At 36.2% G+C, this 22,863-nt stretch overlaps 1 protein-coding gene across 1 annotated transcript; it reads right to left on the bottom strand.

Moving 5' to 3' along the window:
- Window positions 1–4,802: 4,802 nt before the first annotated feature.
- npffr1l2 (neuropeptide FF receptor 1 like 2) lies at window positions 4,803–19,580 on the bottom strand. Its single transcript, XM_073840811.1, has 3 exons — window positions 19,232–19,580; window positions 10,485–10,584; window positions 4,803–6,046 (listed from the first exon to the last, which is right to left on the bottom strand). Exons 1-3 carry the CDS (start codon window positions 19,578–19,580, stop codon window positions 5,041–5,043), a joined length of 1,455 nt encoding a protein of 484 aa, XP_073696912.1. The 3' UTR covers window positions 4,803–5,040.
- Window positions 19,581–22,863: the final 3,283 nt, after the last annotated feature.

Below are 22,863 nucleotides of genomic sequence, written 5' to 3'. Positions count from 1 at the left end.
GAGTGAAAGTATCGAAAGGGAACGTACTCGGTTACTTTCGTAACCTCGGTTCCCTGAGATACGGGAACGAGTACTGCGTTGCTGGCCGTGCTAGGTAGCTGCACGACTCAGTCGTCGCTTCAGTCGAAGTACCTGAGTTCCCTATGGCGAAATGCTCGCTTATATAGCCAGATCCTCCGCCCCTTTTGGCGCGATCGGGCGCGAATCATCACCATAGGTTTGTGCATCTCCGCTGCCGAGCCATTGGTTCGTATCTTTAACACTGCACGAACCAATGGTCGTGCAGTTACACTGCGTTATTGAAATGCTTCAGTCTCAGGAGAAAAGGAGCTTTTCCCATAAGCGTCTTTACGACGCAGTACTCGTTCCCGTATCTCAGGGAACCGAGGTTACGAAAGTAACCGAGTACGTTTTCAATTCATTTAAATCTTTATATTCAAATTCAAATCACAGATTTGCAACCTTTAAATTGTGGTTTTTTTAAACTGAACATTTGCTGAAAAACCCTCAGGTCACATAAGATGTTTGTTTCTTCATCTGAACAGATTGTGAGTAATTTAGCATTGCGTCACTTGCTCACCAGTGGATTCTCTGCAGTAAATGGGTGCCATGAGTCCATACAGCCGATAAAAACATCACGACAAGTGTTCACATGACTCTAGTCCATCAGTTAATGCAATAGTGCAAAGCTTAAAGTTAAAATTTACAAATGTTACATTTTAACTTTAAACTGTTGCTTCTGGCCAAAATACAAATCTGAAACGTGTGTAATAACGCTTCCTCCAGTAAAAAAAAATTCCATCTCCCATTGTCCTCCATCAAAATCCACCAATATCCAATATCCAATATAATAATTCACTTTGAAGTTAATAACTTCTTGATGTAGTTTTTGCTCGACAAGTTAATTGCTTGCCTGGAGTCATGTGGATTACTAATGGGCTGTTGTGATGTTTTTAGCCAGCCGTTTGGATTCTCATTCTGATGGCACCCATTCAGTGCAGAGGATCCATTGGTGAGCAAGTGATGTAATGCTAAATTTCCCCAAATCTGTTATAATGAAACAAATTTGTTCTCATCTTGGATGGCCTGAGTCCATCTAATTCAGAAAGTGAAATGGATTTTAGATTGCAATTTATTTCTCAATGAACAACCCTGGCATCCAGTTATCAACTGTTACAATGCAGTTATCAATAAAAAAAAATATTTTTTGTACTTTGTTACGTCATCCTGAAATGATGGATACATAAGTAATGCTTACATACTGCAGGAATAATAGCCGTAGAAAAAGAAAAGCTACATGACATTGCTTTGGTCACTGCACCCAATTTCATTTTGAAATTAGTGATAATATTGGTCCATTTGTTCAGACTACAGTACAAACAACTAAAGTTGGATAAAACATAATTGGATTTTTCATCTGATAATCTGTTAAGGAATGTTTGTGAGTTCTCTAGCAAAACAAAAATGTTATTTTCAGCGAGGTGGAGAAACTCACATCCACAGTGTAATATTATTTAAAAAAAAACTTGTCAGTGTCAAACACTGATAAATTATTAATATGTTAACAAAAAAGAAAAACACTAAAGATAATAAATTGACAAATAGTTAATCTCAACTGAGCATAATTAGCAGTAGTTCAGCAAAATGTTCGTTTTTGTTGTGATAACTAACAGTCTTAAGGGTACATTTTTTGAAACTGAGATGTATATGTCATCTGAAAGCTGAATAAATAAGCTTTCCATAGATGCATGGTTTGTTAGGATAAGACAATATTTGGAAATATGGAATCTGAGGGCGCAAAAAAAAAAAAAAAAATCTAAATATTGATATAAAATCACCTTGTCCAAATGAAGTTCTTTATACATAATACTAATTAAGTTTTGATATATTTATGCTTGCAAATTTACAAAACATCTTCATGGAACATTCTCTTTACTTAATATCCTAATTATTTTTGCCATCAAAGAAAAATAGATCATTTGGAGCCATACAATGTATTTTTGGCTATTGTAACTTAAATGTCCAGTGTCACATATAATGTATGTATTGTAAAATCAACATCTGGTTATGAAAGTTCTCAATAGTAAAAGCAATTTGCTTCAAAGTAATTTGCAGTGTTTGTTGTTATTGTAGAGAGCCCTATATTTTATATTTATATAAAACATGTCACAGGGACTGTGCACTGACAGTGAGTGTACAGTAAACCTTAATTCTTCTTTATTCTGTTTGTCTTAGTATATGAGTGACTTTGTAATGGGAAATCAGTTTAATGAGTTCAACTGTAAGGAATTAGGTTTCCTAGTCTAGTATTTAGACAAGTGGTCATGTGTAATTATTATTAAATTATGTGGTGTAATGTTCTAGATACAAGGCAGCAGAGAGGTGACAAGAGATGTCAGAACTCACAGAGGACATGTAATAAAGCCATAAAACAAATGTGTTAAAATATGGATAATATTTAATTTAATTTCTTGCCATGAGTCCTTTTATAATTGGTCATTATTTTAGAAACCCTTTTGTTTGTAATGGTAAGCTAGCTGTGCGTACTGGCGAACGTGTATGTCTTTCAAGTAATTGCTTTTTAAAATGATAAGTAATTTATTAGTGCTGCCCACATTGACTATGATTGTTTCTGATGAAAAAAAGCTCGATTTGTAATGAATTATGTGCTTCATTAGCAATGCAAATGTTTTTAAATGTTTTTTTTTTTTTTTTTTTTAATTTTTGTCATTAATGTCCTGACACCCGAAAGGAATGAATCAATCAAACCTGACCACTTTCTAGAAATTTCTAAAAAAGACATTTCAGCATTGCTGCAGCACAGCTACCAGTTTTTCCATGTCATGAAATCAATAAATGCCATTTAAAGATCTAAAAGGCCCAAGGTGAACCCAACTGGTTGAAAAAAAAAAAATAAGATGATGAGAAAGTCAATCATTTAGACTGTGCTGTAGTATAGTACTCACATTTTACAGGCAAGGAACAGTTAGATGTAATTTAGATGTTACAAATGGGTTCTTTCTTTAAATTGTTAATGAGCTGTTTTTGTTTTTTGCTCTGTTGATTGGGGACAGTACATTTTTTTAATCTCCCATGCTAATGACTGCCTTTAATTGATTAAAATGCACTTAAATAGCAATATTGTAACATTTTATTACAATTTGATATCTGAATATATTGTAAAATGCAATTTATTTCAGCAGCTATTACTCTATTTTTCACACAATCCTTCAGAAAGCTTTCTAATATGCTGATTCGTTGCTTAAGAAACATTTATTTTTATTATCAACGCTGAAAACTGTTTGTGGAACCCTCATACTTTTCAGAATTCTTTGATAACTAGAAAGTTTATTTAAAATGATGTCACTTTAAATCAATTTAATGCATCCTTGCTGATTAAAAACATTAATTTATTTCACAAATACAATCTTATTGACCGTGTTAATTGAACTTTTAGAAACATGCCTTATCTGTAAGTATAGAAAAAGTATTCTACTTATCTGGGGATAAACAGGCATAATTAATAAAAAATTGCTTTGTTGTGTTTATGCAGTTCCTATTAGGTTATGCAGTTTGCAGAATAAATTCCTCTTTGTGTCATTCCAGTTCAAAACCCAGTCCAAATTCCTGTGGGGCTTGGCCAATTAATTTCAAACTCATGAACCGAAGGTAATCCCATTCTTAAATTTCTTCTCATCACTGCATGTGTATAAGTTTGTCTCTCATGTTTGCGCCAAGTGTTCTGGTCTTTGTTGGATTAAGCTTGTCTTCAGTGGTGTGACAAAGAGCTGTTGTGTATAACCATTCTCAAAGAGCTGGTGCAAAGCCCAAGAACACAGTTAGACGTAATGGCTATTCATTTACACTTTTTAGAGAGATAATGAAACAAACTGATCACATTCACATTCACTGATTTACAGTCCATTTACAGTACATTCATCTTGCTATTACAGCATTAAGAATAGAATAAGACACCAAAACACACTAAAGCAAAAGCCAGGTCTTACATACTGTAAGCCACTTGGCGCGGACCAATTAGGACACACAGTGAACACTAAAATATAAACATTTGAGTCATAATCACAGATTGCACTCATACCTTGCATCTTCACCGCACTGCTGTTCTGTTCACTCTACAGTAGCTATAATATAATAGCATCTGTCCCCTTTGGTATTCACCCTAAACGGTTAACTCTATTGGTTTTCACACCGGTGCTCATTCACATACAGTGGACAAATACAAATACAATATACACAATATAAAAATGCACATTTCAGGCAAACATTTGTGCAACTGCGCAAACACGGCCCATTTGGTGAGCGCAGCTTGTCTCCTGATCTGAGAAAAACTGTTTGGCTTAAACGTCATTTCAGGGACTCCGATTCAAATATCAGAAATGTTTAAAACTGAGTCCTTCACCAATTAGCCCACAGATTGTTTGGTTGAATGTTTAGGCTGCAAGGGTGTTTCCATTTTTTTTACATGAATTCTCAGAAAAAAGGTACAAAAGCTTTCTGAAGTAATTTGTACCAATCTGGTACTATAATGTACACTTTAGGTAGTAATATGTACCTATAAGATATTATTATGTACCATTTAGGCGTAAATAAGGTAAAAACGTTGTACCTTTTGAAAAGCTAACACCCAAGTGAGAGCTTTTGTACCTTTTTGTTTAGAGAGTGTATTTGAAATGTTATCAAATTAAATATGAAAAGTTTAATGCAGGTGATAATCTCTGTAAACAAATGATTTTCTATACAATTTTTTGTTTTATATGACTTTAGCCTCTTTTAACGTCGGCCATTGCACTTTGTTGCAAACAAAAATTGGGAATTTTGAGTCCAAAATGTTATCTTTGTAGAAAAAGTAGTTCGTTCAGACTTCGAGAGGGAAATTATGTTCCAGTGTTTTCACAGAACAGATTAAGACTTTAGGACTGACTTCATCTAATCGTCAGTTGATTAATCTAATGCAAGTTAAAGATCTGCGAAGTCTTAATTGCCCACAACCTGAGTCAGTTAATGGCATGAATAATCCATCTATTGATCCCAGGCTTGGTTTTTACCCACCCTGACGGGACTTATTTTCTCTGGCTCCTCCATCTGAAAGATTTTTTGGTTTGTGACCCCTTTTATCCCAGATCCCGCACTGGATCCTGTGTCATTCGAGCAGACCGAGTTATTACAAAGCCGGCCAGTTCTCCTGTTCTCCAATTCCAGACATGACCTGGAGGACTTCATATCGCCGTCGGTGTACACCCTGTTCCTTGCGGTGAAATTCAAAGGATTGGTGTTCACCACAGGATCCCTCACGTCTCCTTGAGTTTTCTGTCGCATTCCACTCCTCACCGTCATTCCAACGCAGCAGCACGAATGAGTCCTGCACACCGCCTGAAAGCCTCTCTTGAAGTTCTCATTGTAATATCCGTAGATAATAGGGTTGACACTCGAGTTCGAAAAAGCCAACCAGTGAGCGAAGGGGAACACATAGCCGCTCAGCAACTCCAGCTCGTCTTCATTCAGACCTCCGTAGTCCGTGAGGAGCATCAGGGTCCATAGAGGCAGCCAGGAGAGTGTAAATAACAAAGCAACGATGCTCAACATCTTAATCACTTTGATCTTCTTTTGGGAAATGAGGGGCCTGCCTTCTTGATGGGCTCCAGGGGCTGGAGGCGAGGCGTGAGTGTGTCCGCTTTCGTGCTGATCGTTCCCGGAGATCACAGAGGTGGTGTAGAGTTTGATCCCGATTCGTCCGTACATAAGCGTGATCAGGGTGAGAGGAATGAGGTAAATGTGTGCGAACAGGACGGTGGTGTAGACTTTTCTCATCTGTGGGCTGGCCCAGTTCTCAAAGCAGGAGAACAGTGGGTATGTGTGGTTGTAGTCTTCATTGTGGACCATGTAATGATGCTCCACTCTCTCCACAGTTAACGTCACAGCCGACGGACACATAATCACCACCGCAAGCACCCAGATCATCACTATGGTCACCTTGGCAACCAGCAGGGTGAGTTTGGGTTGGAAGGGGTACACAATGCAACGGAACCTGGAAGAGATTGGAACAGAGCTCATCACAGAAATCCAGCAGGCATAAACTATATATACCAGTGTGAGTTAATCCTGTAATTATTTTCTTTCTCTTACATTATAAATGTTGTCTTTGTCTCACTCCCCTTTTTATTATTCACTCTGTTTTATCATAAATAGATAAACTATATGCATTTATGCAAACCTATACAGTGGTGGCCAAAATGATTAGAATACTAGTATTTTCACCAGCTAAAAATGTTTTTTAAGTCAAGGAGTCTGACAGCCAGTGCTCCACAGAGACATCTGATCTCATCATCATTCAGTCTGTCTGGAATGACATGAAAAAACAAAACAAACAGACAGACTAAGAGACCTATCTGTAAAGTTACCTGTAAAACTATGCGTAAGTGCACCTAGGGCAAAAGCTGCTTTAAAGGCAAAGGATGGTGACGCAAAATGTTCATTTAATTTAGTAAAGAGGTGTTAATTGATTAAAAAAAATCTATTTATGACATTGTTTTTTAACAGCATCCTCATCTTACAATGTTTTACACAAGTGCCTAAGACCTTTAACAGAGCGGTAACTTTGCAGATAGGTTTCTTGAAGCATTTTAAAGATGTGCCACAGATCTTCTGCATTTAGTCTGTCTTAGTTTGTTCTGTTTCTTAATGCGATTCCAGACAGACTGAATCTTGGCAAAATGAATGTTTGAAAATGTAAACTGATATTTCCTACTGACACACTACAGCAAAACATAGAAATAACTGACTTAAAACCATTTTCTAGCTGGTGAAAAACTAATGTTCTAATCATTTTAGCCACCACTGTATTCTGAACAGAAAAAAACTCTTTCTCAGACAGGATTTGATTTTATATTAAATCAGTGGTCCTTTTTTAAAACACTGAACCACTTACTGGGTGAATCTCACAATGTCCAGGTCAAATTTCAGTTCAAAATCAAATGAAGGAAAAAAAATAAGATTTCATACTTTGAATAAAGAAAAGTAAGGCTGCTTTAGGACCATTAAGATTCATTAAGATGCATTGTTATATTGTGACTATGGCAATTAACCACATTAGCCCCTAAATTGACCTAAATGCATTGTTTTTTATTAGATTTGTTTTAAAATTCTCAATCATTTCAATAGCGATTCCTAATGTTCCTTCCAAATGCTTCAAGAAACCTACCTGCAAAGCTACCTGAAAAACTATGCACAAGTGCATCTAGTGCAAACGCTACTTCAAATGCAAAGGATGGTCACACCAAATGTTGATAGTTAAAATCCTAATTTTACAGCATTTTCACACAAGTGCCTAAAACAGTACTATAGCTTTGCAGGTAGGTTTCTTGAAGCATCTTGTAGACGTTACCACAGTTCTTCTGGATTTAGTCTGTCTGTTTAGTTTGTTCTGTTTCTTTATGTCATTCCAGACAGACTGGATGATGATGACATCAGATACTTTGAATAAAGAAAAGTAGGGCTTTCTGGGACCATTAAGGTTTTTTAAACCCTCATATTGACATGACTTTAATGCATCGTTTTTTAGTATTCTTTTTTTAAATTCTCAATAATTTCAATAGTGATTCTTAATGAAGTATTTTTGTCCACTCTATTTCAGAATTCACTTTCTCCATTTGGACTCCATTTGGGTACTCTCTGTTTGGTCTTCATAGAAATCCATGTTAACATTGTAAAAAAGATAGACTGAATGAATTTAAACAGACATTTTCAGTATAACTAAATACAAAAATGTGCATTGGTGTAAGCTGTGCTGTTGTTGACTGCAATAGTAGCAGCAGTAAGCTTAAGGAATTCCTATGAAGTGCTTGTTTTGTCTACCTGATCTCATAACCAAAACACATCTGTGGGAACTTTTCTGCAAGACATGAAATACGTACCAATAAGTACATATCACAGCAGTGTGCAACAGAAATCTGTTGACTGAATGAATTTAAACTGAAACTGATGAACTTAAACTCGAAAAGGCTGTAAAACAGTGAGCATGTGTAATCCTTTTCGTACACTTTACAGCTCCATATGTTTCAATTCTGGATGTAACAAGCTTGGCTTAAACAACTTAAGTTAAAACACTCTGTGTGAAATAATAAAATAATGTGTGCTCTTATTATTTTGTGGACAAAATCCTGCAAAATGCACCCCAATTGGAAACTGCATCCACCTTTTTACTTTGATGTGGAAGTAAACCTAGGGGTGAGACTTCCAGTTTATTAGCCGCTATAGGGAAATAACAAGAATAACAACGTGCACCAAACATTAAAACTGTTCATAATTCAACTGTTCATAATTCAAAACTGTTCATAAAAAAATGACAAAAAACTCCATATGTTTCAATTCTGGATGTAACAAGCTTGGCTTAAACAACTTAAGTTAAAACACTCTGTGTGAAATAATAAAATAATGTGTGCTCTTATTATTTTGTGGACAAAATCCTGCAAAATGCACCCCAATTGGAAACTGCATCCACCTTTTTACTTTGATGTGGAAGTAAACCTAGGGGTGAGACTTCCAGTTTATTAGCCGCTATAGGGAAATAACAAGAATAACAACGTGCACCAAACATTAAAACTGTTCATAATTCAACTGTTCATAATTCAAAACTGTTCATAAAAAAATGACAAAAAACTCCATATGTTTCAATTCTGGATGTAACAAGCTTGGCTTAAACAACTTAAGTTAAAACACTCTGTGTGAAATAATAAAATAATGTGTGCTCTTATTATTTTGTGGACAAAATCCTGCAAAATGCACCCCAATTGGAAACTGCATCCACCTTTTTACTTTGATGTGGAAGTAAACCTAGGGGTGAGACTTCCAGTTTATTAGCCGCTATAGGGAAATAACAAGAATAACAACGTGCACCAAACATTAAAACTGTTCATAATTCAACTGTTCATAATTCAAAACTGTTCATAAAAAAATGACAAAACATCAAATTTACAATATTAAGCAGCAAAACTAGCTGTTTTGTACAGTTAAAAACACCTGTATGCGGATGAGACCTGGAAGTCAGACACATAAAATTGGCAAAATATATGGATATATGTGCGCTCATCTGTTTTTAATGCAGCTAATCTCAGTGCTTCATGTCATCTTCCTGCACATTGAACTATGAGAGGTACGTTTATGCATAAAAATACGGTCATTACGGCACTGTAGTGATGAAACTATGGTGACGTGCTTTTTAAAACCATTTTCATAGGTTTAATGGTATATTATCGACTTGGAAAATATGTTCATTTGACTAAAAACACCAGAGACTGGAAATGTAAAGCATTATTCCAGTCTGTGACACTTTCAAGTTCAGGAAAAAGGTGTGTGTGTGTGTGTGTGTGTGTGTGTGTGTGTGTGTGTGTATATATATTAGGGGTGGGCATAGATTAATTTTTTTAATCTAGATTAATCTAGATTAAATCTTGGAATTAATCTAGATTAATCTAGATTAAAATGGCTAATTTGAATTCTGATGAAGGCATTTTCAGAATATGTGTGCTACCCAAATAATGACTAAAAGTAAGTCTTCGAGAACGGGCCAGGTGGCGCATTAGACCAGGCGCTCATCTCCTGTTTCCAAAATGCATCACAAACTGCTTGACAATTGCATTTACAACACAATTACCTCTACAAACTTGTGTAACCAAGTACTTCTCCGCAAAAGGCTGCACGACGTGCGCGGTGCCGTTTAATACACAGACACGCACGGGCATGGATTTCTGCGTGCATTGTCTTCCATTAAACTGCGTTGCTTTTAGAAGCGTCAATTCAGTTGTTGCATATAGTTTAATGTCTTTATTTCGGGATTATCAAAGTAAATTATAACTCAAACTTGAGATTTTACTGGGGCACAGCAGATTTTCACTGGGGCACGTGCCCCAGTAAAAAGGGTCTAGCAACGCACCTGCCCTGAAGCGGCTTCATAGCTGCATCCATGTTTGCACGTCTCATTTGATGTGGTAATTTCACAGAAGTTGAAGACTCGTTCTCGCCTCCTACAGTGCAATTCGACTAGGTATACGTCATCCGTGCTAAAATATCAAGGTGAAAGTCATCATATCTTGCGTAGTTTAGACCCAGCTCCCAACCCAACTTTGAGAATAGATTAACGGCGATATTTTTTTTATCGCCCGATAAGAGTCTCACGTTAACGCAGCACGTTAACGCCGATAACGGCCCACCACTAATATATATATATATATATACCAGCTTTTTTTTTTTGTATTTTAATTAAATAATTGCAGCCTTGGTGAATATGTCATATTGTTATAAACGAAATAATATATATTTTCTATGTAAAATGTAGAAAATAAAATGTACCCAATTGTCATGAAAATGATGTCACAATACAAAAATGTAGAAAAATATTTCTTTGAATTTGATTTTGAAATGTTCTTGACAAGCTTTGTGAGATTCAACCATGTGATGACACCACTGACCTGTCCACTGCGATAGCCACCAGCGTGAACACAGAGGCAGACACGGACATGCCCTGCACCAGACCACTCATCTTACAGACTGTGTTTGTAAATGGCCAACCTTGGAGGAAAAGAAAAAAAATATGAAATGATTGACAAGGTAAATTGTGCTACACAAAACACACACACACACACACACACACACACACACACACACACACACACACACACACACACACACACACACACACACACACACACACACACACACACACACACACACACACACACACACACACACACACACACACATTTTTTAGGTGAGAGATTGCTGAACACGGAGAGAGTGAAAGATTCTTCAGGTTTTATCAGCTGGACGTCTGAGCTCAGTGCTGCAACTGTAATATAAGAGGAGTTAAAGAAGATTCTTTTAAATCTTTTCTACATACACAGGATGCTTGCAAAGTTTTGTAGGGTTTCTAAAGATGTAGTTTTTTTCTTTCTTTTTTTTTATCTCACAACAGCCCAGGCCAAGGACAAAAGGTTCAGCAGCCCCCATTTTTTGTTAACATTGTGTTACAATACTGAATTTCCACTAACATTAAAAGATCTTTTCACTTCTATTGCTAATAACTCAATGGGCAGTGACTCACTTATAAAGGTAATGACTCAGACACTCTGTGAAATGCCCTGTAATAATAATACAGTGCAGTAGAAGAAATAATATTACAATGCAATTGGCTATGAATGTAATCAGGTTGCATTGACAGATCTGGCTTTGTTTCTTTCCAGTACATTATAAGCAAGCAATGAAAGGCAATTCTTTGAAAGGTGAGATACACAAAGTAAAACAATGTAAATAAATGTTCCGAGAACTATACAATTACTAATGCATATCCTCTACGCAGACCAGGACAGGAGAGGAGTAAACAAACGTTTTAGCACTATTCAGATGGTATTTTTTTTCCAGAATGATGTGTGTAAAGATCATTTATATGATTTTAATCAGGACAGCAGTTATTGTAGCAGTAATGCATTCATCAGACGCTTTATCCAATAATTCAAGCTCCTCATTTTCTTTCAGTTTCTCAGCATTCTTTGGGAACTATACAACCACTGATGCAAATTTCTATGCTGTCAGATGGAACAGGACTAAACTGACACTCAATCACTGTTCAGATGTTTTTTACTGGGAATTTACTAAGGTATAATAGAGCTGCCATCAGTTGAACTCATGGGAATTACACAAGGACACATGACCATTATCCAACACTGTGTCAGTGATTATGTCTGATGTCATAGTCCATTTTTCATGTTTTTAAAAGAATGCTTACCTGTGCTGTTTATTTATTAAAAAACAGCAACATTATGAGATATTATTTCAATTTAAAACTATTATTTACTATTTCAATGTATTTTAGTACATTATGATGATAAATCTGAATTTTCAGCAGTCGTTATTCCAGTCTACAGTGTCATGCAAGCCTTCAGAAATCAGTCTAATATGCTGATTTAGTGCCCAAGAAGCAGTGTTTTATTGTCAGAGTTGAAACAGTTGTGCTGTGGAAGCTGATATTATTTTTCCAGGAATCTTTCATGAATATGAAGTTTAAAAGAACAGCATGTATTGAAAGAGAACTATTTTGTACCATTATATACCATTAGCATTATTTTTACAGATGCCTTGTCAGATCAATTTAATATGGAAACCCATTTCCACCACTGAATAAAAATAAAGGTTATTGCAACTTTTCACTCACAATTCTGACTTTACATGATACAAACTTGCAATTCTGAATTCAGCTCGCAATTGTGAGTTACAAAGACAGAATTGTGAGATATAAAGTTGTAATTCTGAGAAATAAAGTTGCAAAGTTTTTGTGAAAGGTCAGTTGTGACTTTATATCTTGCAATTGTGTCTGTATATAATTGCAAGTTATAAAGTCAGAACTGCAAGACAAACTCGCATTTCTGAAAAATAAAGTTTTAATTTTGAGAAAGTCAGAACTGTGAGATTTTAAATTTGCATTTGAAAAAGTCTGAATTTATAAATGCAGCAATTCTGTTTTTATTTCTCGCAATTCTGACTTTATTTCTTGCATTTCTGACTTTATAACTCACAACTGCAAGTTTATATCACGCTATTCTATGAAAAACAAAACGTCAGAATTGTGACTTTTTTCTCAGAATTGTGATGCAAACTTGCAATTCTGACTTTTTTTTCTCAGAATTGAGATATAAACTCACAATTGCCAGTTATAAAGTCAGAATTAAAAGACTCGCAACTCGCAATTTTGAAAAATATAGTTACAATTCTGAGAAATTAATTTTTTATGAGGAAAAAGTCTACATTTATTAATTTCTTATATCTTGCATTTCTGACTTTTTATAACTCACAATTCTGAGATAATTCTCACTTTTTTCAGAATTGGGAGATATAAACTCACAATTGCAAGTTATAAAGTGAGTTGCGAGACATAATTCAACAATTCTGACTTTATATCTCATAATTCTGACATTATAACTTGCAATTGCAAGTTTATATTATGAGAAAAGTCAGAATTGTGAGATGAAAATGTCACAATAACCTGTTGTTATTTTTTATTTAGTGGTGGAAATGGGCTTTCATAATTTAATGCATCCAATTTTTAAGATGTAAAATAATATAATTATATGGGCATTGATATCTGCGTGCATGGGCCAGTTTGTCTTCAGCAACTGAGTTGCTTTTAGAAGCATTAATTCAGTTGTTGCATATAGATTAATGTCTTTATTTCGGGATTATAAAAGTAAATTATAACTCAAATTTGAGATTTGCACATGCCCTAGTAAAAAGGGTCTAGTGACACCCATGCTATTAATAAAAGGTAACTACAAGGGTTGAGGTTAAAGGGATAGTTCACCCAAAAATGAAAATGTGATGTTTATCTGCTCGTGACAGATGGATGTGGTTGTGCATCAAAGGTAAAAAAATGATATAAATACTGTTCAGTTTCTTGCAAAAACCGATCGTTTCGTGTCTTAAGACATCAGTGTATCGTCACGAGCCACAGGGTTTAATTTGGATTTGTCTGTGCATGTTTTTGTTTACTTTTAAAGGTCTGGTGCCCATCTACATCCATGATAAGGCTGGCAGACTGCACCGGTTTTCGTTAAAAATCTTTGTTTGTGTTCTGCTGAGGAAACAAAGTCACCTACATCTTGGATGCCCTGGGGGTAAGCAGATAAACATCAACTTTTCATTTTTGGGTGAACTATCCCTTTAAGTTTAGGGGTAGGTTCAGGGTTAGTAACTATAAAAAGTACATAGTATGTACATGCAGACGAAGACTGTAAAATAAAGTGCTACCATTGTTTTTATTCTTTAATTCTTTGTTGAATATAAAGTTTAAAAGAGCATTATTTGAAAAAAAAAAAAATTGTAACAATGTAAACGTCTTTACTGTCACTTTTGATCAACTCCTTCCAACTGTGTTGAAAGATTCTGTGTGGGCCTATATTGGAGCACCATAATGTACAGGTTTTGGACAGCCAGGACGGGCGGTTTGAAAGAGACATCAAGACATCTGGACAGGACAGAGAAAAAGAGAGGCCAGTGACAAATGTCAGTAGCCCACGGTTATTCTGTGCTTATAAAGAAAGCGATCAATACAGCAAGTTCTGTTCTCCCTGGAGGCAATTCATGAGAAAAGAAGGATGCAATCATAGTCCAGCATAAACACTTGTGCCCATCTTCCACCATACAATAGGCATGCACAATGTTTTCAACCAGAAATTATGATTCACTGATAAGTACCTTGTACCTTGAATGCAATGCAATGCAAGTCGCTTTGGATAAAAGCCCCAGCTAAATGCATACATATAAATGTAGCTAGAAAAAGAAAGTCAGAGTAGTGAAAAAGAGCTTTTATCTTTGGAGCATCTGTACATCCTGAAGCGCTATACTAATGCGCTTTCACAATATGCAAGGGAGTAATTGTGTAATATTCAAGAATTTCGTTTATATGCTCAGGAAAAATGTTATAGCTATAGTGCTATTTTTTATATCTCATGGAGGAAGTGACCATCTCTAAGGGAATTAGAGATGCTACATGTGAGCTTATCACTATGGACACTTTGGTGAGTCACGTACAAAGATGATGCTCCTAGTTCTCTAGAAAAGCACACAGGTGTAGCTTTAACAGAGGGCTGATGAAGTAAATGTAAAGGACAATGAGCAGTCATTATCGCAAAAAAATAAACCCAGAGAGAAAGACTGGGATTTTGTATTATCCTGACCAATTTTGTGGTAATGACTCTCTGCTGTGCATTATCCTGCTTATTATATGGGTATTTAACGAATATGTATCTAATTGGACATGAAGTATCCATTTGAGTTTAATTCATTTAATCTGATTTGGACGGACCACAAAGAGACAGGAAATGTTGATTTTTAGATGAACAGCCAGTTATACAGCGCTGCCATAGACAATGGTCTGCTGAACAGACCAGTTGGAAGTATTCAGGAACGTACTACATTTGGATATTATAAACAATGTACCAGCATGAAGAAGAAGAATATTTGCCTCCCGAGCACAGCAGGCAAACAAAACAATGCAAAAAACCAGGATGCCACACAGAGCCTGGGGACGTCAATACTAAATATGTTCAGCAGGCTAAACAGTATAGTTTCATCAGAAAACATGTGAGTACATTTTAACAAGAACATTTTGTGGAAACTAAATGGGTTGTTATAAAAAGACAGAAAAAGGCAGACTAACTTTACTCCACACTAAGCAAATGTATAGTCTTGCAGTCCTAAGTGCAATTTTCTGAGTCACTGCACTAGAGGAGATTCAAAGGGCAAAATCTGCTGCAACTGTTCCAGCGCACAGAATAGAAATGTTGATGATTACATCATCGCCACCTGCTTTGTTTAAAAAAATCTTATAAAAATATTTATATGCTTTTAAAGACACCAAAATACTGTACAGAGAGAAAATAAACTGGGGAGTGTAAGGGCACATGGCCTGTTGAAAAGACCAGCATACAGTAGATGGCCAAGCATTTTTTGTTTTGAATGTTGGTGTGATGTCACTGCCTGTTTACTTAATCAGCTTGTTGAACTGCGTCTCCAGCTAAAGGTCATGTATAGGGTATAATGTGCAAAATGCTATTGTGGTAATTGCATTTTCCCTGTTTATGTACAATTGGCAAGAGGCATGAAAATCTCTCCAGACTGCTAACAGCAAACACTGCACAAGTTTAAAAAAGACTTGATGATTTCCTCGCTGCTGCGTTTCATTGGATAATCAGATGTGATTTTATTCACAGTCCATTCAACTGCATTGAAGTTTTATGTGAGCCAAGAAAACACTAAAAATATACTACTGTCAGTATGGTGTCCTGCAGGGGCGGAGTGGCAATCGGCCAATCAGCCGAAGGATTTACACAGCGGATCACAAATTGGGCGGGCGCGAGGCGAACGCAACCGGCATGAGCTTATTAGAATCATTGACGTTACTAAATTCTCCGTGAATCAGGCCCGGCTCCACGGGGGGACCAGGGTGGGCCTGGCCCACCCAATCAGAAGCTTGGCCCACCCGAGCCCCACACTACATAGCCAATCACAAAATTTGTAGGATATTTAGTTGAGCACCATATTTTTTTTTTTTTACTGGCCGCACCCGCAAACATTGTAATATTGTAAATAATTTTCGCACTTTCAATATGCAGTGCTCGCGCTGTTTACTTTTACTTTCGATTTTGCGATAACGCGCACTCTGTGTAAAGGGAGCAGCACATTATAAATATTTGTCAGTGAGCACAAGATTGAGCAGCAAATCCTCCAGCCTGGTCTATTTTTCAGTCATCTCTCCTTACTTCGACCCATGATCAGTTAAATCTAAAGGTCATTGCACACTGAGTCCGATTTACGCATGCGTTTTTTTTTTAGTTTTCTCATATTCGCCATCCTTTCCTATCAAATGCTTATTATGGATGCGAAAAAACGCAGAAAATCAAACATGATCCGATTTTTTTTTTTATGACGAAAGTTTCAGAGGCAGTGTCTAAACTCGATTAACATAACCTCACCTGTATTTATTTTTTTAACGTGCAAAAATCTCGGACGAAAATTTCGTACTGATGTGTGCAATGACATTAACTCCAGCAGCTCGTGTTGGATGCAGGGTTGCCAAGTCTGCATTTTTTCCTCATGGAATTGGTCTACTTTTAAACTGTTGCCATGGGTTGCATTCCCCCAGTTATTTAAAGGTTTTAAATATTGCAGAAATTAAATTTCAATAAAATGCCTGTATTTAAATATTTTGCGTTCTACCTATGATAAAACGATGCTGGATATTAGGTTTTGGGAGTGCTACTGGTAGGAAGCCTTTGAGCTGTGTTTATGATCAATGTGCACAACTGTAAAATGTGTATTTTAGATATGGAAATTAAGTATATAAGTTTTGATATTTGGGATATGGTCAGTGCACTATTCTGGGTTCTTCTTGACTGGCCATTGGGCTAGTTATGTCATACAGACATGGTAACCCTGTTGTCAGATGCTTTCAGTTTAGAATTGTAGCTTACATTTTCCAACTGCAGTAAATTATTTTTATTTCTATAAAAATGCAAAATGGCAGTGAAGGTGCTTCAGCGGTGGTTGAGTAATGTAATCAACATAAAACCAAAGACAGTGTAACAGCAACTACCCCAAATGGAAAAATGTGCACTTCCATAATGCACTTAAATAATACTCACTCTGTTTTCACACACTAATTTTATACTTAATATACTAAAAAGTATTTAGTACTTCTTAAGATAATTTGGGAAATTTTGGGCTAATTGGGGGGGATGGGGCCGGTGCGGTCAGAATTTTCCCGGTGGATTTTAGTGCCCCACTCCGCCCCTGGGGCCTCATTTATAAAGACTTGCGTAAAAAACATCCTTGATTTTATCTAAGAACTTAGTAAAAAGGAGCGCAAGAAATCAAATTATAGTGAGGCTGAACTATCTGCAATACCAGGCATTACCACAAGGAAACGGTCGTACGCCAAGCTGGAATCTGACGTGAAGATAAGTACTTTTCCACGTCAAAGACGGTTTTTATAAGTCTGTACTTTGACGTGGATTTGATCGTACGAACACTCTAAGATCAAATCAGTGCGTAAGAAAGTTTTATAAATGAGGCCCCTGGTGTCCTGTTTTGTCATGTTTTCCTAGTGTTTTCCCCCTGTGTTTCTAGTGTATTTGGTTTGTTTCATGTCTCCCCCTTTTGGTTTAGGTTAGTTTGGTTCAGTCTTGATGGCTGTGGAGATGATGACAGCATCTCCCATAATTCCACATTCAATTACGACGTCATCAAACTATGCCTTTGTTTCTTTGTTTATTTTGAATATGCCCCCACTAGCGGCGAAAGCCTTTAAGTGGTTTTGTCATTTTTTTTTTAAATTAGATTTTCCTATTTAGCATTAATTTATTTTTATTATGGTTTTAGTTAATAATAACAACAACAACAACAAAACACCTTAAGGTCCAGTGTTCTTTTGGAGCCCATTGATTTTCATTGTGAGGCAGCTGAAGCTTGAAATCAAGACATAAATGCATTTGTGAGAACTTTTCCGCAAGACGCAAAATATGTACCGATAAGTACATATCACTGTAGTTTCCAATAGAAATGAACACTATATGTTACGCTTTCCAGACATAACAAGCTTGCTTGGTGGCTGAGCCGGCACAGAATTGGACTAAGAATGCAGAATCCTTGGGAATTACGAATCCTGTAAAAAAGAAATTACTCAAAATGAAAGCCGAAGTATGAGATCAAAAAACAAGCTAAAACGCCATGCTTGCAATTGCGTTTTTAAGTCACATTCGCTTTTCTTCATACTATCAGTGAGGTTTATTTGTGGTGCAGATGGTATGTTCTTTTAAAACATAATTTAGGAATAGTTACAATGCCACTCAACGGACATTTCAAGTCAGAACTGCTGTGACACGTACAAAACCAACATCATATAAAACATACCATATGCATGTTCATCTGTTCCGAATTCATCGAATATGTCATGGAACATAGTATTTTGCATCTTGTGAAAAAGTTCTCACAGGTGATGTCATGAGATTAGGTTGGCAGAAACACTGTTCAAAATATCTTCTTTTTTGTTCTGCAGAAGAAAGACTTGTTTGGAACGACATGAGTAAAATGTAAAATTTTTGAGTGAACTATCAAGGAGTGAACTGTTCTCGGCTCTGATCCAGAAAACAGGCTAGTGCACACAGACAAATCTGTTTTTGCAAAAGTCCTAGAAGTATGTTTTTGTCCTCATTGTGTGACAAAGTGAATCCTGTTGCTTAGAATGTGCAAGGAAGGACATGCGCCAACCAGCAAAACACATTGAGATGAAAGCTTTTGCTGTTCTGACTCGAATCCGGCATTTGATTAGAGCCTTTTTGTTCTATAGAGCCAAAGTCCAATAGCAAGAGCAAACATAAGAATTGACATCTGTGCTGCAGCCAGTGAATGTCAGAATAGGTCAATGCTGCATGAGTATTAGCACTAGATTTAGAACTGTGGGAATGATGTACGAGCCTCCGTAATGCAGTGGATAAGAGGTTCAACGGAGTAATAAGAGAGACCTGCTCTGTGAAGAGATGCGCAAAAGGTGTGCTTTTTGCCATGAGCAGTAAAGAAGGTTTATAGCTAAAGAAGTGGTCAAGGCAAAGGACAGAATTATGATGTTTTTTTCCCGCTCTCATTCATTTTTATTTCTTGTGTGTGTTACCTGTAATGAGGTTGTCCACAAGGGTTGTCGGGATACAGAAAACGCCCACCAGAAGGTCGCTCACGGCCAGGTTGAGGATGAAGAGGTTCGTGACTGTTCTCATCCGTCGGTTCTCCAGCACAATCAGACACACCAAGCCATTTCCCACCATGCACAGCAGGAAAATGAAGAGGTAGGCAATGGTCAGGGCGGCAGCCACAGTTAGAGAGTGCTGGTAGTAAGGGTAGTAGGTGACACTGGTGTGGTTGGTGATGTTACTGTTGTTTGCGTAATCATTCTGGAGGCTGCTGTTCAAATAGAGTGAGGAAAGCTCCTGTGACACCTCCATTTCTGCTGGCTCGTCCGCCATACTTGTCCCGGATCCCTCTTGCTACGCACCTGATGGTGAACACAAATCACACACACACCACAGAAAAGCTAAATCAAATCAATATTGTCAAAATGGAGACAAAGACGACTTTTCAGTGTAAAATGAAGTCATGCAAAGAATTTGGGCACCAGAGTGCATCAGGCTAATGGGAATGTGCAGTCAATTTCAACAGGATGCATCTGATGCGTGCTAAAGAGACTGTTCATTGCTCAGAATTTCTGTGATTTTTTTGCAGAGTGAATATAAAACAATTCATGCTGTTGTGAAAATGTATGTACTGTACAGACAAAATTGCTTTGGAAATACAATGAACACATGAACGACTACATATACATTTCCAGAAGAAATCGTCAGAGCTTGCAAGGCTCCTATAAGATTACATATTTTAATAAAAAACAGTTTTTAATAATCTTTGAATATATAAACAAACAATAATGATATAATCCATTCATCTATTCTTTCGACTTGTCATCTGTTAGAGGAATATAAAAATACTATATATTTTATAAAAATGTATTCTTCTTTTAAATGCATAAATCGTACACGTTTTGGAGTGGATTATGCTTAAAAATATCAATAGTAAGGAAAAAAGACAATTTGCATTGTAGGCATGTTTATTCAATGTGCAAGGTTGGTTTAGGTTTTGGTTTCACCAACATGTCTTGTTTTAGTCCGAAACAAGAGAGATAAGATGAAATGAAATTCATTTGCAAAAGGAAGTTTTGCTTTTTTATATATAGAGCGTGCATAATTATTACGCTTGTTGAAATACTGGTCGTATTTTTTCCAAGCACATTTTTACCAATTCCAAACCACATCAATCTTAATAACTACGATTAATCTTGTATTTATGATTGATTGATATATAATTGTCCATGAAGGCTGGAAGTGAAAAACGTATTATATTCAAGTGCGCATAATAGTATTTTCTTTTGCAGTTAAAATGAGCCAAAAAAAAGAGAGACTTATTAAATGCCCAAGTCAACAATTATTAAATGTCCATGAGAAACAAATGCAATACAGAAATAACAAAGTTAGGCAATGGCCACTGGACAGCAAAATGCTCATTGGGTGAGCACAGTCAGAATTTTTTTTAGCACCACTGAGAGTGACTCTTGAAGGACTAGCACCACATCCTTTTGTACCACTCTTTCAAAAATGTATCTTCATGAATCTGGCAGTAAGTTTTGGTAGTTCATTTTTAGTCCATCTCTGCAAGACTTTTCAGGATAGGAGATGGACTAAAAATTAACTTACTGCTAGATTTTGCTGTTTAATGGTCATGCCCTAACTTTGCCATTTCTGTACTGCATTTGTTTTGAATATTTCTCATGGGCATTTAATAATTTTTTGACTTTCCAATCTGAGTTAAATCTCTTTTCATTTTTTTTTTTTTTTTAGCATTTTATCTGTGCACACAAACATGCCTAATGATTACGCACACCTAAATATAAGACGTTTTTCACTTCCAGTCTTCATGGAAAATTATATACAGTTTAAATGATTAAATACAAAATAAATAGTAATTATTAAGTCTGGTGTGGTTTGGAATTGATCAAATGTGCTTTCATTTTTTATCTTTAATCCTATAAATAAAATTTGTATAATATAATTAATAATATAATATCCATCCATTTTCAAGCAAGAAACTCAAGATGAATTGAAATTTGTTTGTGAATATAAATGATTTTATACTGGAGAAAGTTTAGTTTTCTATATTAGATACATATATTTAAATTAAAAATATTAATAATAATCTAGTATAATTATATCATTCATTAATTCACTAAACCACTCTGTAGGGCTTGGCAAATGGTTTTTAAAGGGATAGTTCACCCAAAAATGATAATTTGATGTTTATTTGCTTACCCCCAGGCAGTGCCGGCCTGTAGGTTGGTGGGGCCCTAGGCAAGATAATGCAAATGGGCCCCACTAGTCTAAAAAACTGTCAGAGAAACGAGTGAGGGACTACTGAGAGCACATAAAATGACTATTTCAGTATTTAAGTGTGAAAGTGTATTAATTGTAACATATTCAACAAACATATGTAAAATATGTAAAAATAGAAATAAAAAAATAGAAGTGCAAGTGAACTTGAGTAAACAGATACAAGAAAGTAAAAAAGTCAAATAAATAAAATATAAATTAAGTATACACAAAAACTAAATAAAATAAACAGATCATAGACAAAATAAACATAGGCTTGCTAATAATCATAAATGATAAGACATGAAGACTATTGTGCTTATTTTTAAGGATTGATTGATGATCACAAAAAAATATATATATTGCATTAGACATTGGATCTGGATCTGTAATTATTTAACGTAACAAGCATTAAAGGGATAGTTCACCCAAAAATGAAAATGTGATGTTTATCTGCTTACCCCCAGGGCATCCAAGATGTAGGTGACTTTGTTTCCTCAGCAGAACACAAACGAAGATTTTTAACAAAAACCGTTGCAGTCTGTCAGTCATATAATGACAGTGAATGGTTACCAAATCTTTAGAGGAAAGAAAAACATACTCAGACAAATCCAAATTACACCCTGCGGCTCGTGACGATACACTGATGTCCTAAGACACGAAACGATCGGTTTTTGCGAGAAACTGAACAGTATTTATATCATTTTTTACCTTTGATACACAGCCACGTTCGTCTCTCCTGAGCACGAGTTTAGCTTTCGGCTCGTTACATGTGAACGCGCTCTGACGTAGTATACGCAAGGTTTGGTGCCCATCCACCTCTATTATTTGGCTGGCAGACTGCACTGGTTTTTGTTAAAAATCTTCGTTTGTGTTCTGCTGAGGAAACAAAGTCACCTACATCTTGGATGCCCTGGGGGTAAGCAGATAAACATCAAATTTAAAATTTTTGGGTGAACTATCCCTTTAATGCTTAAATCCTACATTTGTAATTTGTCTTCTTGAAATGTCTGCAACATATTTTGGTTAAATCTCCTCAATGGCCATGTAAAACAACACAGTTTTTACCTTGTCAAAAACAGCTCTGTTCACAACGACCCATTTTGGTACAAGTGTCTTTAAATGATAATGAGCTACTCTTCCCCCAGCCCCTCTATTCTGTCTTTTTTTGTTTGTTTGTTTAGTTTTGTTTTGTTTATTCAGGGGAGCATTACCATCAAAAGCTGTTTGAGTGCAGAGAAAATGGTGAACAGCATACAACTGGCTGAATGCAGAAAAGTGCTAACACAGGACAGTCTGTCAGTGGTTGTGGTCTGCTCAGAAAATTAAAACGGCT

This window comes from Garra rufa, chromosome 5 (genome assembly GCF_049309525.1).
Source record: "Garra rufa chromosome 5, GarRuf1.0, whole genome shotgun sequence".
Lineage (NCBI taxonomy): Eukaryota > Metazoa > Chordata > Actinopteri > Cypriniformes > Cyprinidae > Garra > Garra rufa.
This window is presented reverse-complemented; position numbering and strand designations above follow the sequence as displayed.

Bases quoted from the DNA above. Each gene is read 5' to 3' on its own strand.
- npffr1l2 (XM_073840811.1), bottom strand. From the start codon at position 19,580: ATGGCGGACGAGCCAGCAGAAATGGAGGTGTCACAGGAGCTTTCCTCA. The intron at 10,585-19,231 runs GTAACACACACA...TTTTCCTCCAAG, and splicing joins TGTGGACAACCTCATTACAG to GTTGGCCATTTACAAACACA. The intron at 6,047-10,484 runs GTCAGTGGTGTC...AATCTCTTCCAG, and splicing joins GTGGCTATCGCAGTGGACAG to GTTCCGTTGCATTGTGTACC.